At 39.1% G+C, this 16,221-nt stretch overlaps 2 protein-coding genes across 3 annotated transcripts in view; both read left to right on the top strand.

Annotated features, from left to right (window-relative positions):
* Nucleotides 1-5,520, top strand: part of LOC133124108 (integrin alpha-6-like) — a 38,533-nt gene extending 33,013 nt beyond the window's left edge. Inside the window, exons 20-26 of the mRNA XM_061235007.1 lie at nucleotides 1,015-1,191; nucleotides 1,896-1,994; nucleotides 2,113-2,220; nucleotides 2,453-2,551; nucleotides 2,669-2,794; nucleotides 3,037-3,172; nucleotides 3,694-5,520. Of these exons, the coding sequence (XP_061090991.1) occupies nucleotides 1,015-1,191; nucleotides 1,896-1,994; nucleotides 2,113-2,220; nucleotides 2,453-2,551; nucleotides 2,669-2,794; nucleotides 3,037-3,144 (717 nt within the window). The 3' untranslated portion in view covers nucleotides 3,145-3,172; nucleotides 3,694-5,520. The remainder of the gene's footprint in view (nucleotides 1-1,014; nucleotides 1,192-1,895; nucleotides 1,995-2,112; nucleotides 2,221-2,452; nucleotides 2,552-2,668; nucleotides 2,795-3,036; nucleotides 3,173-3,693) is intronic.
* A 4,349-nt stretch (nucleotides 5,521-9,869) lies between these two features.
* On the top strand, nucleotides 9,870-16,179 carry pdk1 (pyruvate dehydrogenase kinase, isozyme 1). 2 transcript variants are annotated; one of them, XM_061235465.1, is made up of 11 exons: nucleotides 9,870-10,792; nucleotides 10,947-11,088; nucleotides 11,234-11,305; nucleotides 11,407-11,591; nucleotides 12,019-12,114; nucleotides 12,315-12,392; nucleotides 12,598-12,674; nucleotides 13,003-13,101; nucleotides 13,186-13,296; nucleotides 13,752-13,865; nucleotides 14,526-16,179. In XM_061235465.1, the coding sequence occupies exons 1-11, from the start codon at nucleotides 10,684-10,686 to the stop codon at nucleotides 14,664-14,666; spliced, it is 1,224 nt and encodes a 407-aa protein (XP_061091449.1). In that variant the 5' UTR covers nucleotides 9,870-10,683; the 3' UTR covers nucleotides 14,667-16,179. The 2 variants fall into 2 exon arrangements, with proteins under 2 accessions (XP_061091449.1, XP_061091450.1); XM_061235466.1 differs by having other exon boundaries at nucleotides 10,700-10,792; nucleotides 10,994-11,088.
* The last annotated feature ends 42 nt before the right edge of the window (nucleotides 16,180-16,221 follow it).

Raw genomic sequence — 16,221 nt, 5'->3', positions numbered from 1 at the left:
ATATTCAAAGCCTTGTGAAAAACAGAACACTGATTATTTATTTGATCAAAATGCATATAGTCCTGGACTGGAGCAGCCATCATATACATTTAATGTAATCTTTGAGGATTGAAACGCTATAAAGCCTTTCCATTTGGTTCCTCACAAATTTGGTTTTTATTTTAATTTCAATAAATGTCAAGAGATTTGTCTAATCTGCGTTCCTGGCTGTAATGGACTATGGTGATATCCCATATATGCATGCTTCCTCTTTGTTAGGCAAGATGGATTTCCTTTTATCATGCATCCTTATGCTTTGTTTTAAATGCTGATCATGCACTTATTCTACTCTTTATAAGTTGTCAGATAGGACCTCATTGAAGCTGCTAGGAACCTTCATATGAATCTATTTATAAAGCTATTCTTGGTAAGCTCCCTCCTTGTCTTTGTAACATGCTTTCTATTTCATCTAACAGCTGCCACACTAGGTCCACAATGTTGGTACTCCATGTGCCTTGGATTAAGTCTGATTTTGGTAAAGCGGCCTTTTCTCACTTTGCACCAATGGGCTTGGAATAATTTCCAGGAAACCATTAAGCTGGAGACATTTCCCTGAATTCGGAATTTGAAATGCATCATCAAAGAAACTTTTTTTGGAAGAATGGAAATTCTTTCACCCCCTTAAGTATTGCCCCTTTTCTTGAAACCGAATGAGAAGCATCAATTGTACAGCGCTTGTACAGGTGCTATATAAATGCCAACCATTTACTTCCACGGTACCATGCTGTTCATCGATATAACCTTTGCTGGGAGGAAATGAGCTTGCAGTGGAGGAAATGAGGATAATTATTTTTCTAGGTATTTTAGAAATGAATGAATATGGCTGAATTATTAGGGGTGGGGGGGTTACATTTGGTTACATTTTATAGTTTGACTAATGGGTATGGTCAACAGAAAACATGATTTATTCTGAACAGGTTGGACCCTTCACTGATTTAAAATAACACTAACACATGGACTCTTCTTATTATGCAGATTATTAATTTAGGCAAGCCACTGAAATCATTTGGCAGGGCAGCCCTGAACATCCATTGGCCCAAAGAGAATTCTGCTGAGAAATGGATACTCTATCTTGTGAAGATTAACACCAGTGGGCTGGATGAAATCCCCTGCTCCCCTGAAAGAGAAATCGGCCCACTCAGCCACATCAAGGTGATTCTTTAATTAAATGTATCCATTTGTCCTGAATCTGCTAATAATAGCTTTAAACACACTATTGGTATCTACCCGATGTTGAGATGGTAGCCAATATGATGGACCAATATGAACATGCGCCATATATAATACATACCACTATAATACACTGCTGTTGCTGTAAATTGAGTGTTGAATATGCCAAATCATATTAATGAGCCTTATTTATTTATTCATTTTTACTTATCACTCACAAGCTAAGACACATGGTATGCATGCCCCAGTGTGAGTTTGATAATTTAACTATATAACATGCGAGAGTAACCACAAGTTTCAGATTTTACAGCATCGGTGAGTGGTGATCTTGTAGTGACCGGTAGATTGTGTTCAGTGTCTTTTTTGTTGCAAAAACTTGTTAGTGTTACCGTTTAATGTGTGTGTGCTTTAATGTTTGTTTGAGATTGAATTTGGAAATGAAGCTATTGCTTGCATGCTGGTCAACACCACTCAGAGATGATTCAATACCCTTGCAAATTCTTAGATTGATCATTATCAGAAACTGTCATGGATAACTTCATTAAAACCCATTGTGAGGAATTTGAAAAATGGGAGTATTCATTTGTTTTCAACTCAAGGCTTTGACCACCAAATTATAGCAAAAGCTGTGATTTGATTGTCAGGGGTGAAATATTGTTAAACTTCATAACCAAACATGCTTCCAGGAATCCAGTGCAACACGGAGAAAACGTGAGGTTGAGAGGAAATCCTCTGACGAAGGAAAAATATCCCTCCTAACAGACAAAAGAAAATACAAAACTCTGGTAAGTGAATTCAGACCAATGTTATTGGCCCTGGAGTCGAATCCTGAGCCCTAATAATAATTTTATGGAAAGTGTTCATGCTAATGGTAGTCTAAAAGAGTCGTTTGTGTGCTTGCAGACATGCGATGAGGCAAAATGTGTGCAGATCAAGTGCCCCCTGCAGGGGATGGACAGTAATGCTGTCATTCTTTTGAGGGCACGACTGTGGAATGCCACCTTCATTGAGGTCAGTAATTTGAGGAATGTATTTCATTACACTCTTGTGTATTAGATATTGCTGAATTTAAAAAAAGAATCATTTTGTTCAATATTTGTCTTCAATAGAATATTATACAATAATCACTGAATGTGCCATTGTTCATAAAAAATATTTTGAGGGAAATTGTATGTATTTTTGTATTTATTTTATAGTTGTTTTTTGTTTTGTTCTATGGTTTGTTCTATTCATCTTCTCGTAGGACTATGCTAAGTTGAACTACCTTGACATCATTGTGAAAGCTTCACTCAGTCTTGATGCCTCCACGAACAACATGGTTCTAAGAGATACTGAAACCCAGGTAAGCAGCCCTGGAACTATACTGTTCTGAAACTTATTGAAAGACTTTCCAGTGAAACTGGATTTTATTTTTAGGTTTTTCTCAACATAAGTAAAAGGGTGATTTGAATGTTCTTAGGTCAGGGTGACCGTGTTCCCAGAGAAGTCTGCCGCTCAGCAGAGTGGAGTTCCCTGGTGGATCATCCTCGTGGCAATCCTAGCAGGCATCCTTATGCTGGCACTGCTGGTGTTTCTGCTCTGGAAGGTAAGCTGGAAAGACGGGAGTTTTCACAGCCCTGTATCGCTGACTACACTTTCTTTAAGACTTCACCAGAGGAAGAAAATGTGGCCAAATATAATGGTGGTTTAATGGCAATATTAGCCTTTTTCTAAATCATTACAATTCATTTGCAAGCTTGTTTGGTTACTTTTTATGAATGCACAGAGCATAGTGAAAATTGCAACTGAGCCCCTTCCAAAATGATCAAACACCTTCCTTCCTTTTAGTGCGGTTTCTTCAAGAGAGACAAAAAAAACAAGTATGATGCTTCGTATCACAAGGCTGAGATCCATGTTCAACCGTCTGACAAAGAGAGACTCACTGCTGATGCGTAGTGCTGGACTCCTGTGCTCAGTCCCCTGGGTAAACCTCATCAGCAAATCTGTGCCACTTTGGTATTGGCAGCAGCTTGGAGTGGGGCTTGATAAAGACTAACTGAAGTTTACTTTAAGGAAATGCTTTTTTTGCCATGCCTTGTCAGGGGAGTACCAGGGCAGCTGGTGTGTAGATATCCACAACATTCACAAGAATTCACAGATGCATGCCCACAAAAATCCTGATCTTGGTTTCTGGCCCTTTATTGTGTGTGATTGCAAATTTTGCAACTTTGCAGCTTCCAGCTTAACCGCTGTATATCTATGCCTGGAACGTACGTGTCAAAGTGGTTTCCCTCTAGTGTTTCTGCAGGTTCTTTCCCTTGCAAGCCTGAATACTTGGGGTATTTTGCGTGGAATGCTTTTCACTTTAAGCATGCTTTCAGTGTTCTTCAAGTCGCTTTGCTGAAGCCCTTGAGCTGTCTTACAATTTAAGCTGTCTAAAATGTTGAATGAACTGTTCTAAGGCATACAGATCAAATAATTGTACAATGTATTGTCTTTCTGCAGTGTGGATTTTTCAAGCGTTCAAAGTATGAGGACAGCATTCCGAGATACCATGCTGTACGAATAAAAAAGGAAGAACGGCAGTTTAAGGATGGAATGACCAAACTTGACACCCTTGAGAAAAAACAATGGATGACTACATGGAATGAGAACGAAAGCTACTCTTAAGAGCTGGCTGTTGCAATTTTTTTGTTGCTGGAAGCAATTTGACCACCTTCTTGTCTTAATCTTAATCTCCAGAACCATATTCTAGTATGCTGAAACAGACTGCACGGGACATTTAATAAAAAGAAAAAATTTAATATTTTCACCGCAACATGTTTTGTCATCAAAGACACTTTGTGCCATAACATTTTGCTTTCTGTATAGGAATAACTCAAAGCTTAACTTAACTGTTTTTTATTTTTATTTTTTTATATATATATATATATATATATATATATATATATATATATATATATATATATATATATATATATATATATATATATATATATATATATATATATATATATATATATATATATATATATATATATATATAGTGAGTCTGCAGCTTTCATGCAGAGTTATCGCATGGTTTTTCATTTGTAATTGCACTCCTGAATTCTCTTGTGTGGTCCATGATCTCATATTCGTCTTTGTCTCACTGAACTCCAACTCCTTCTGGATTTTTTGATGTAAACGCTTGAACATTTTGTACGTGTTGTATATACTTCAATATTTGTAGTATAGTGTGTATTTATTTTTCCCATAGACTGTTGATGATTCTGATATTCATAGGCCAAAGATTATTTCTTGTTCTTTCAAAAATATAAATATTATCAGGTGATGAATGGCATGTTGGCAATGTTAATGCAGAGCAGGTTGGGCTGGTGCTCCAGAGGATTCATTGTGTTGCATCTGAAAGTTTTTAGTTTTTATAAAAGACTGCAAAAACATTGCTCATCTCAATCAATCATCCATTTTAGACAACCCATGTATTGCCAAGTATGTCTCTTTAAATAATGGACTATTACTTCTCAATTAGTGATTAATAGCAGAGTGCGTACATTATGTGAGTGCTATTGCCAATAGCAGTGTTGAGTGCGCTGTTGCAAATGCGAGCCTGCTGACTACAGTTAAGTTTTTAAACCTAGCAGTGCCACATAAGATTCACCTCTATACATTTGCAGTTTGAGATCAAAAAAAAAAAGTATGTTAAATACTTTGATGCTCCATAGTAATCTGAAAAACAGATAAATTGAGATGGTAGATGATTCCTAACCATAAAAGGGAATTACTGAATAGTAACCATTGATGAAATAATTTTCCCTACCCTCTCTTGTACCTCCGAATGCATTTTGTTTTGCATTACAAAATCAAACTGAAAGCAAAACGGCTGTGTACGCATTAATTTTTTATTTTTTTCAATGCTGATGCATTTTCAAGTACATTTTAACTTTTTTTTTAATGCAACTTTTAAAAGTCTTTTGTAACCGCTTCTGGTTGTGTGCATGCATCTTGCAAAGTATTTCAAAATGACATCTGTGACACCAGCTGTACAAACATCTTGTGCACTTAAACAGTGGGTAAAGTGAAGGGTATTTTCAAAGATGATATTTTAAAAGCGAAAGCTACATGGCTATTGACAATGAGAACCCCTTACAGTAATTGATTTCTGCTACCAAGAGAGAAGCTGATAAAACAACTGCTTCCTAGTCTATTTCTGTGTATGTGCAATGCATTTTCTAAAAAAAAAAAAATGCAATTAAGTCTGATCACTGGCTCTAACTCCTTTTTATATTACATGTGGATATAAAAAAATAAAAATAAAGAGGGGGAAAAATGTTTGGCTTTTTCTGGATCTTAATTGCTATAAATGCAGTCATTTCATTTCAGGGTGACCAATTCCATTTTATTTTCCATTTCATAGAATTCATTTTGTACAGTCTTCAATCCAAATCCAAATTCCACCATTGTAGTGTTGAATTAAATCCGATGTACAGCTGAAAATAATGTTAAAGCTATTGTGATTAAATACTGATGTTAAGGTTACTACTACTACATTACATTTACTTGAGTAAGTTTAAGAAATTGTACTTAAGAGTTCTACAGGAGGATACTTTGTAGTCTTACATTTTTTCCTTTACAAATATACTCAAGTTACCTACTTTTGCTCTGTTACTTTGTCAGCCACATTTCTTGCACATTTGTAACTCATTTTTATGCAATGCAAGTTCTGTTCTACAGTACCAGTCAAAGGTCTTCTGGATTTTGTGAAAATGTAATCTGCAGAAGCAGGACAGAAAAAGCATAAATATATGGATAGAAGACGTTTATTGAGATGGTCATCAATTGTGCTAGCGAGATAGCGATGAAATGAGAGAGGATTAAGATGGTGGTGCATGTAGCTAAAACTATTTTGGGTATTACTGATGTGAAGGGTGACAAGATTCAGAAAATTTTAGAGAAAGGGTTTGGTGGGAGTCAGATAATACAGAAATGGAGAAATCGAAATGAATGTGGGTCTAGGGATGGGAGGATTATGTGTGTGTTTAATTTTTTTTTTATAAAGAAAATTCCAACAAAATTATTACATGCATTCAGTGGGTGGCGGTAATGCACTTCTGAGTTTTATAACTGCTGTTAAACAAAACTAAAGAAGAACTAGAGGCAGGCGTGAAAAGCTTCAACCAACACACTTGTTTCAATTGTGTTAATGCTTTTTGACTTGTTATACTATGCAATATTTAGAAATAACCAACCAGAGGTAAAGTAGATGATTAGATTTTTAATCACCGTCTTCCTACCTAATTGCGTCGGAGTAGCATAGAGAATAGGAACTGGGACCTGTGTTTGGCAGGCGTTTGTTCGGAATGAACGAAATGCGTTTATACCAGTGTAGCGCGTAATCTACAAAAAAATCATAATACACCAGTAAGCACAAAGGCTATAGCTAGGTAAAATTATACTGGTGAATATGTCTGCCTGTGTAGTGATTTAGGTGAGCCGGATATTTTGGCTCCATTCATTCAAAAGATTCGCTTGTTTGGCTCACTCGTTCGTTCACTTGTACTTCTGGAAAGTACGCGCATGAGTCTCGTTACCCCAGTTCATCGTTCGTTCGCAGAATTAAACTATGTTGGTTCACAACATAAACAAGTAGCCCGCGTGTGGCTCCCTCAGAATATCACCCAGTCCAATTACGGTACTGATTTATCATTTCCCCTTTTAACAAATGTAGGATATTGTGTAAACTGCAACCAAAGTGTAATTGGTCAAATAACCATAATCATTAACCCTCTTTTAGACAGCATTCGTTGATGCCACTTGTTGCCCTGTTGTATAATATAATAGGTAGCCATCAATAGCATTAAAAACATTTTTATATTCCACAGCTTCATTTCAGGTTTCTTAAGAAATTGTAAGCTACGTAGTTAAGACATTAAAATTACATAGGCTACAATTACATTGTATATACTGTAATATTAGGCAAAATTAAACATAATGCAATTAAGACAATACCTGAAATATATTATTGCTGCTTACATATAGCTACAATTCAATATACTACCTAAAAAAATAAAATTACACAATGTACTGTAGCGATCCGTCAGGAAAAACAGCAGTCCTCACAGAGACCTAGATCCACAAATTAACGGTTTATTAGACTAACAAAAATGGGACTTTAACAAGGGGAACAGGGAATTCTTTCCATTATGTACTCCACCATTTACTGGGCTCAGTCACGGTCCCGAACTGAGAGACCTCTCTCCCAGCATGCACTCTCTTAAGACCCCCCACAAAACCCAGCCCCTACCCGCTGAGCTACCAATCAGATACCGAACCTATACAGTGAACAGACACAGAAGAACATTTCAAACAATCCGAACATTTAACTGGACTAAGGAAGTAGGATTAAGGTACAGTTTGAAAAGGTGTGTTTTTAGTCTGCGCTGAAATAGGGGGAGGGATTCTGCTGTCCTGACACTGGTAGGCAAGTCATTCCACCACTGAGGAACCAGAACGGAAAACAGTCGTGAACGTGCAGCACGACCGCCAGGTGCTCGTAGTGAAGGAACCACAAGGCGACCAGAGCTGGCAGACCGGAGTGGTCTAGCTGGGGAGTAGGGAGTGAGGTGTAAGGTGGAATAGAAAGATGATAGGAAACTCCCCAGCCAAAGCCTCCGACGTTCAGCCAACAGCACCTTTAACAAGGGGAACAGGGAATTCTTTCCATTACATAAGGGGTGACATGGCTCAGGCAGTAAGAGCAGTCGTCTGGCAGTCGGAGGGTTGCTGGTTCGATCCCTTGCCCGGGCGTGGTGTCCCTGTGTCGAAGTGTCCCTGAGCAAGACACCTAGGAGTTTCCTATCCTCAATGCTCCTGATGAGCTGGTCGGCGCCTTGCATGGCAGCCAATCACCGTTGGTGTGTGAGTGTGTGTATGAATGGGTGAATGAGAAGCATCAATTGTACAGCGCTTAAATGCCAACCATTTACATACTCCACCATTTACTGGGCTCAGCCACGGTCCCGAACTGAGAGACCTCTCTCCCAGCATGCACCCTCTTAAGACCCCCCACAAAACCCAGCCCCCACCCGCTGAGCTACCAATGAGATACCGAACCTATACAGTGAACAAATACAGAAGAACATTTCAAACAATCAATTAGTCCAGTTAAATGTTTCAAAGAACAATTAATTAGTCCAGTTAAATGTTTCAAAGAACATTTAACTGGACTAATTACCGGGTCATTACAGTACATTGTGGTCTTTGCAAAACCATTCTTTTATTGCATAGCCTAGCTGACTATATTACAGAAAATTGAAAGACAACATGACAACAAGATTTAGCACAATATTATCTGTGATATCCTAACTATTCAGCTGGTCCACAGAATATACGTGGTGCTTGCTGACGGCATTAACGTTACGTCTTACGGCTGAACTGCCGGGTACTTTCAGTTAAACAACAGCTCATGGCGCAGTCATTCAGTCGTTCAATGACTTATTTTGCTTTCTCGTTTGCTTGCTTCTTTCGGTCACTTCTAGTTTACCGGCTCAGTGGCTATCTTGTTTGTTCACTCCATTCTGTCACTTTTCGTTCACTGGCTCAGTATGGCTCCACCGCTCGCCTGATGTAGGAACATATGGTCGTTCATTTGTGGTTGTTGGATTGGCATTTCGGTAAGCCAATCGGCCTTCACACAAATGCTGGCCTGATAAGTAGCTATTGGACATTAGCTGTGTCTCAAACTGCAAACGTCCGTGCTTCCAAGTACACACTCCAGTCAGCGTTCGGGAGTTTGCAATTGGAGCACGAAAGCAAGTTAGTTTGTAACGTTTTGTGACTAAAAACGCTAGCTGTGTCTCCAAGTACACACAGTGAGAAAGCATCCATCTTGGAGTGAGAGTCCAAACCAAAGTCTGGACGTGTTCAATATTTGGAGTTCACAGTGTTGCATGCTCCGACTGGGAGGAAAAAAGACAAAGAATTAATTTAGAGAAAAGACAACATATTTGTCGCATAATTGCGGGTGACAGCTGCGAGATCGCAGACTCAAGTCCCTCTATACATTTAAGCAGTTTATAAATGTTTTATGTTAACCTTTTTACAGGTTTTTATGTGGAACACCATTTAGTGTTTTAACACTGAGCTAGCAGAATAATTTAGCTATTATTAGCTATTAATTTAGTCTTATTAACATCAGCTGTAAACAGTATTGTAATGCAATTTGCTGTAGCTAACTGAGCTACCTAGCTAAAAATTAATCCTACACAGTTTGCTCTATGTAGGACTTGCTAGGTAGTGGTCAGGATCACTAAAACAGCTAGTGTGAATATAACTTGTCCATAACATACTAAAATAAAGCTATCAAACGTGTCTTATTTGTTCCATGTTGTAAAATCCAGCTATGATTAGAAACTTGTGGGAAATACGGTACATGATGAGAATCTTCTACATGTCGAACAATGTGACCTAAAACAACAATCTTCTGAAATATTAAGTATGTAAGGTTAATCTCAACGCAGCTGTCTGGCGAAGTATTGCTCTCTCCATCACCGCAGCTTTCCGGTTTTAGCAAGGATCCCGTCAACCTGTTTTTCCATTTCGCCGCAAATCACACCCCCATAACGACTTTATTAACGACCCATTATCGGCTGCATTTCTAACTTAGCCTACTTGTAGCCAGGGGGCCGGCAGATCTCAGCGCTTGAGGAGAGTCAGCGAACGAATCTTTCATGGAGAAGACTCGACTCGGCTCAGTTCGTTCATTTGAAAGATTCGTTCGTTCACGAACTGCCCATTACTACTTCCGTGGCGTTGCAGCGACGCTTCCGGGACGTCGTAAGGTCGCTTGCATTCGCCTAACGTACTTGCTAATGTTAGGGCCTTAGCTACCTTGCTAGCAGCCACATGTTGCTTCCATCCGAATGTGGCTAGCTTGATATTCAAAGCAGTTATTGTACATTTGCGGCTTTTGTTGTTTTTGTTGCTGTGATCGTGACAATTCCACGAGGACTAGCGAGCTAAGTTATTAGCCACTGGCTAGCTTTGTAGCGTATGTCAAGGGAACGAACTGAGTGTATATTGCTCGCGTGTTAGCTAGTTATAAAGGTGACACCACCAGGTGTTCAGTAGTTCCCCAGCATAGCTAACTAGACAGGAAATGGCTAACACCGCCTAGCCAAAAGGCCCTTGTTAATAGCTAGCGAGTCTTGGTTGCTCGTTACTAACAAACTTGGTTAACAACATATAACTACGTATGAAAAAACTGCAGACCAGGTAGTTAGCTCGCTAGAGATTTTTTGTCGTTTCTAAAGCTGCAAATATGCAGCGGAGACTTTGCTGGACAGTGGCATTAGTCAGTCTAGTCGATATAGTGAGCTAGCTGACTAGTTTGCTAGCTAATCACTTGCTAGCCATCAAATTAACGTCAGCTAACTTTTCCACAGCAAGACTTCACTTACATAGCTATCTATCGGAGCCTGTAAATTATCGCACAGAATGAGGCTTTTTAGGTTGTTGACGAAAAACGGGCCAATCGGGAAACAGATTGATTACTACTCCAGGTTTTCTCCCTCACCGCTCTCGATGAAACAGTTTTTGGATTTCGGTGAGTGCGTTAACATTGTCTTGATTTAGCTTCGATGCAAGAACAATCTGCCTTCTTGAATAATGCCTGCCCGCTTGAACAATTTGCCACACACATTGGGACTGTATAGCGTAGCTGTCACCGTTATTTTCTGGAATGCTGTGTCTATTTACAGGGTCAGAGAATGCATGTGAAAGAACTTCGTTTGTGTTCCTGAGACAGGAACTTCCCGTAAGGTTGGCAAATATAATGAAGGAAATAAATTTGCTGCCCGATAATTTGTTAAAGACACCCTCCGTTCGGCTGGTCCAAAGCTGGTGAGTTTGTATAACATGTATTATGTTATAACTTTGTCTAAGTCTACCTGTATGACATTCTTAGACTTTGCAATGTCATTGTGGGTCATTCTTACTTTTATAGTCACGTGCATTTCATTTTCTGTTTTACAATGATATTCTTCAGGTATTTGCAGAGTCTGCAAGATATCCTTGAGTTTAAGGATAAAAGTGCTGATGATGATAAAGTCACTTACGAGTAAGTAATGGGCAAGATGTATTATTTCTGACTGCATAACATTCAGCGAAACGGTGTGCCTCAATTTGCACTGTTATTGTGCACATTTCCTTTCCTGGCAGTTTCACAGATGCAGTGATAAAGATAAGGAACCGTCACAATGATGTCATTCCTACCATGGCACAAGGAGTGGTAGAATATAAGGAAGCCTATGGGACAGACCCAGTGACCAGCCAGAATGTGCAGTACTTCCTGGATCGCTTCTACATGAGCCGAATATCCATCAGGATGCTGATCAACCAGCACAGTGAGCTTTTATTCTGTTTAACAACTCTTAGTGAACAGAACGTACAGACTCTCTGCCCTGACTGCAATGTTAAATGTAGCCTACAAGGGATGAAACTGGCTGCTTTTGTAAAATTGGAGGATGGGGGGCAATGTGGTGTGGGCAGAGCAAGCTGGATCATACCCTCAGACATTTGAGGTATTTAGCAGATACGGTTTTCCGTAACAGCTTGTGAACCTTTAACATTAAATATATCTCCAAAGAAAATTAGCCAAAGCAATTCAGGTGAAGCACAAAGAAGGTACAGCAGCAGTGGTGCCCTACTTGAATCTACATCCTTGGGAGTTATAAGCCTAATTCTCTAAAATATTATGCTACACTACTGTCATTACAGACATATCACAGCACTGTAAATGACACATTCTTAAACCTTCATCTTTAATTGCAGCCCTACTCTTTGGTGGAAAAATCAGAGTTAACCCTGCACACCCGAAACAGATAGGCAGCATTGACCCACACTGCCGCGTCGCTGAAGTGGTGAAGGGTGAGTGTGCTGTCCTACCCAGATGACCTTTATAGTATTTGCACTATAGATGTAGTGTGCACGGAGTGAGGAGCATGCTGCTTTTTACAGCCACAAATAAACCGATTCCATCTCAGTTAACTCAGAGCTTCAGTGCCAACTACTGTTCTTTTTCTGGTAGTCATTTTTGAACAATAATAAACATGTATCTTCGCTTTCAGATGCATATGAAAATGCACGACAGCTTTGTGACTTGTACTACATGAATTCGCCAGAGTTGACAATGGAAGAATTCAATGGTAATTCAAAATGCATCATCAATGTTAGACTTAAACATTATTTTACTTTGAAATTAATTTATTATTGTATTTATATCCATTTAAGGCTGTTACTGTTACCTAGGTTAATATTAACTTTGGTCATTTATGTCATAAGACATAAGGATTTGAGAGGAAAATGTAATGGTGTTGTCATTAGTGTGTGAATATTTTAATATTTCTCCAGTTAAAGAAAAAGGAAAACCAGTAACAGTGGTGTATGTACCATCCCACCTCTACCACATGGTGTTTGAACTCTTCAAGGTACATTGTGTTTTGTTATTTACAATTTAACACAGATATTATAAATGTGATCATATTCTGTCCTCAAGGCAGTACTCCTCAGAAATTTCCTCAGAAGTTGTTTTGTCACAGAGAACAATGTAAAATGTTGGGCCAAGGACTTTCTATGATAATTTAGTCTTTTGACGCTAAAGGAAATTATTGGAAATTCCCAGAGGGAACTGAAAATATTGCAAGTGAAGACTACAGTTACACGAGTTAGTAAGATACATGATGTGTATCTCAAAGTAGGAGCAGTGCAGTGCAGTGGAAACAGTCCAGGTCATAAATGTGTGGCTGTCACCTCCAGAATGCCATGAGAGCCACCATGGAGCTCTATGGAGATGCTTTGGAGTACCCTGCTGTCAATGTTCGCATTGCACTGGGGACTGAGGACCTGACGGTCAAGGTAATGTTGGGGTCCTGCTACAGGTAAAGATGCATCTGAGATTTCGTTCCAATGTCGAGCATTGCTCAGCTGTGTATTTTACAGGTGAGTGATCGTGGAGGGGGTGTGCCTTTGAGAAAGATCGACCGGTTATTTACCTATACCTACTCAACTGCCCCACGGCCACAAATGGAAACCTCACGAGCTACCCCTCTGGTGAGTCTAGAACTCCCAAGTGAAAGTTTTGTGTCCTATAGCAATGATGGGATAGTGAGGATCCACAAACCTCCAGTTGGTGGGGTTAACAGCATACCATCCTCACTGAGTATAATGGAATTTGTGGCTCATGCTTAGCCTTGCATAAATGTGATCTGCTCCATTAAAATCGGCTGTATTGAACCAAACTGGCGAATGTAACCTTTCTAATGATATCAAAGTTATCTCTCCACTCCAGATTTCAAGGGAGTTGTGTCCCATTTAATTTTGAGTGCCACCAAACCATGTTTTCGAGGAAAAACTGCTCAAAACTGATCGAACCAGCAACCCTCCGACTGACAACTGCTCTTACTGCATGAGCCAATGTCGCCCCTGTTGTATAAACCTTAAGACATACAGAACATAAATAACTGGCATTCTCACACCATTGCCATTTCCTTTATGAATTCTTGTAGGCTGGCTACGGTTATGGTCTTCCCATCTCTCGACTGTATGCCAGGTACTTTCAAGGTGATTTAAAACTGTATTCCTTGGAGGGCTATGGCACGGATGCTGTCATATACATCCGGGTGAGTTAAAGGACATACCATGATTGTGTGTTTGTATATACACACCCAGTAACTACTTTATTAGGTACATCTTTCTAGTACTGGGTAGGACCTCCTTTGATCCCAGAACAGCCTGAATTCCCCCACCTTCGACGGCCCAATTATTGTCGCTCCCTAATGCGCAGGCCATACTCTGATCTCAGATCAGATCCCTGGTGGGCAGCTGCATCACATCAAAGCCCAGTGCATCAACCAAGTGCCACTGACGCATCAACATAATTAAAAAACATAACCCGTACTGTAGGCCACTCTTGATTCTCAATGAGAATATTCATAACAAAGATCTGCAATGCGCAGATTTTGTAATATACATGATCTTGAAGCACAGGTCTTTTTAGTGTTTATTGAAGCTAAACTTCTGAAAGTAAACGCTAGTTAACAGAATGTCTTCTATATTTTAATCACTATTCAATGAAACTATTTAAACTACTGCTCAGGATTCCATACCACACCACACCACAGGGAATTTAAATAGACTGAAACCCAGTTTTAGCAGGATGAGCCATTTGCCAGACGAAATATAACAGATCTGATCTTATACATTTTCTTATACAGCTTTCATTGTATGTATATTGAAGTGTCTCCCCACCCCCTAATGTTACTTGTCTTCCTTTAATGCAGGCATTATCCACTGAGTCTATAGAAAGGCTTCCTGTCTACAACAAGTCAGCTTGGAGACACTACAAGACCATGCATGAGGCAGATGACTGGTGTGTGCCCAGTAAAGAACCCAAGGACATGACCACATTTCGCAGTTTCTAGTTCTGCAGCCACTCTCAAGATGGTGCTACTGTTTGGAGTCATTTTGTTTAACCAGGAAGAATTAACAGCTTGTGATGGCAACAATGCTGAGGTCAAAGGTCAAAGCAGCCATTTTATTTTTGGAACTGCATAGCTACTGGTAGGTAGTAGTTCCATGTGCTTCCAAAGTAACTTGTAAACCTGCCTGCGCTGCATTGTTTTTTTCAGAATGCAGATTTCAATTGAAATGTTCAGTACCAGAATCTCTTTTAGATCTTGTGTTAATGTGCATTTGGGTTTATGAGCTTGGTTTTCTTTGAAGTTTGGTTTTTAAAAGCATTTCATTGTATGGCATTACTGTTACTTTACAGTTTTTATGCACTTGACAGTGCAGGGATAATGACTAAATGGGAATATCTTATTGATGTGGCTTTTTTTCCTACTGTATTAATACTGAATACTGGTTATCAGCATCTGGAGCCACTCCCATCTTAGAGCATTACATTACATTAATGGCATTTGGCAGACGCTCTTATCCAGAGCGACGTATAACAAAGCACATCTCAGTATCTCAGTATGATATGTTTACGGAACAATTTAGCTTCAAAAGGTTTTTGTGACTAAACAGTGCTAAAGATGTAAGCTGTTAAATGGGCATAAACACCCAAATAATTGACCTCAGTGGGACCAGAGGTGAAGCTAATACTCAAAATTTAATAAACTGGTAAAAATGTAAATTTAAATAAAGCATTTATTTTGCAGTTTAAAATGAATCCATTGAACAAACCATTTTAAAAGGCTTGACCAAAGTATTTGAATTGACTGGTTACAGTATTAAATATATTTCAGTATGAAAATGGCTATTACATGAACTTTGGGGCAAAAACAAGATGTCGTAGTATAGTTATAGCATGAGGTGAATTGGGGGGAAAAAAATCTCATACGAGTGAGGTCCAGTAGTCCTAGCTTGCGTCCAGAGTGCAAATATGAATGTGACATTAATGTACTGCACTCGCATAGGCAGGAATCCGCTGCAGTGGCTTAGGTGGGTAAAATGGAAGTATTCCAGACAAGCAATAATGAACTTTGGGCACCTGATTCACCATGTATTTGTTCACAGTACAGGTATCTTAACAGCTGCTCATGTCAGGCTCATATGCATAGTTCCTAATTCCAATCCATGCGTTTGTGGCACACACATACACCTATCCTGGCCCAATTGGAGGCTTAAACATTTGTATATAGGACCATACATCAAAAAAATTTTAAATATGCTTCTAGAATTTATTAAAATCAGTTAAAACAGGTAGAGTAAGCGCACATCACTAGTTTGCTGTAGTATGAAATGGTAACGAAATCCTGTCGTTACTATGTGCTAATGATAATCTACCTGAACTGCAGCCAAATGAGAAATGGGTTTTCAAAGGTCATGTGTGTGTGTACATGTTTGTATGTACTTGTATGTGGTCTTGCATGTTTGAAGTGACATTCTGCTTAATTTTCTGATGTCAAATTAAATATGTTGGCCTACTGACATTTGTGAAAAATGCTGATTATTTTCATCTAAACTGGGTTA

Source organism: Conger conger, chromosome 3 (assembly GCF_963514075.1).
Source record: "Conger conger chromosome 3, fConCon1.1, whole genome shotgun sequence".
Taxonomy (NCBI): Eukaryota; Metazoa; Chordata; class Actinopteri; order Anguilliformes; family Congridae; genus Conger; species Conger conger.
This window is presented reverse-complemented; position numbering and strand designations above follow the sequence as displayed.

What these genes read in the sequence shown, in the direction of transcription:
- pdk1 (XM_061235465.1), top strand. Translation starts at nt 10,684, where the DNA reads ATGAGGCTTTTTAGGTTGTTGACGAAAAACGGGCCAATCGGGAAACAG. An exon ending in GATGATAAAGTCACTTACGA is followed by an intron (nt 11,306 to 11,406) that starts GTAAGTAATGGG and finishes CTTTCCTGGCAG; the next exon opens with TTTCACAGATGCAGTGATAA. An exon ending in GATGCTGATCAACCAGCACA is followed by an intron (nt 11,592 to 12,018) that starts GTGAGCTTTTAT and finishes CTTTAATTGCAG; the next exon opens with CCCTACTCTTTGGTGGAAAA.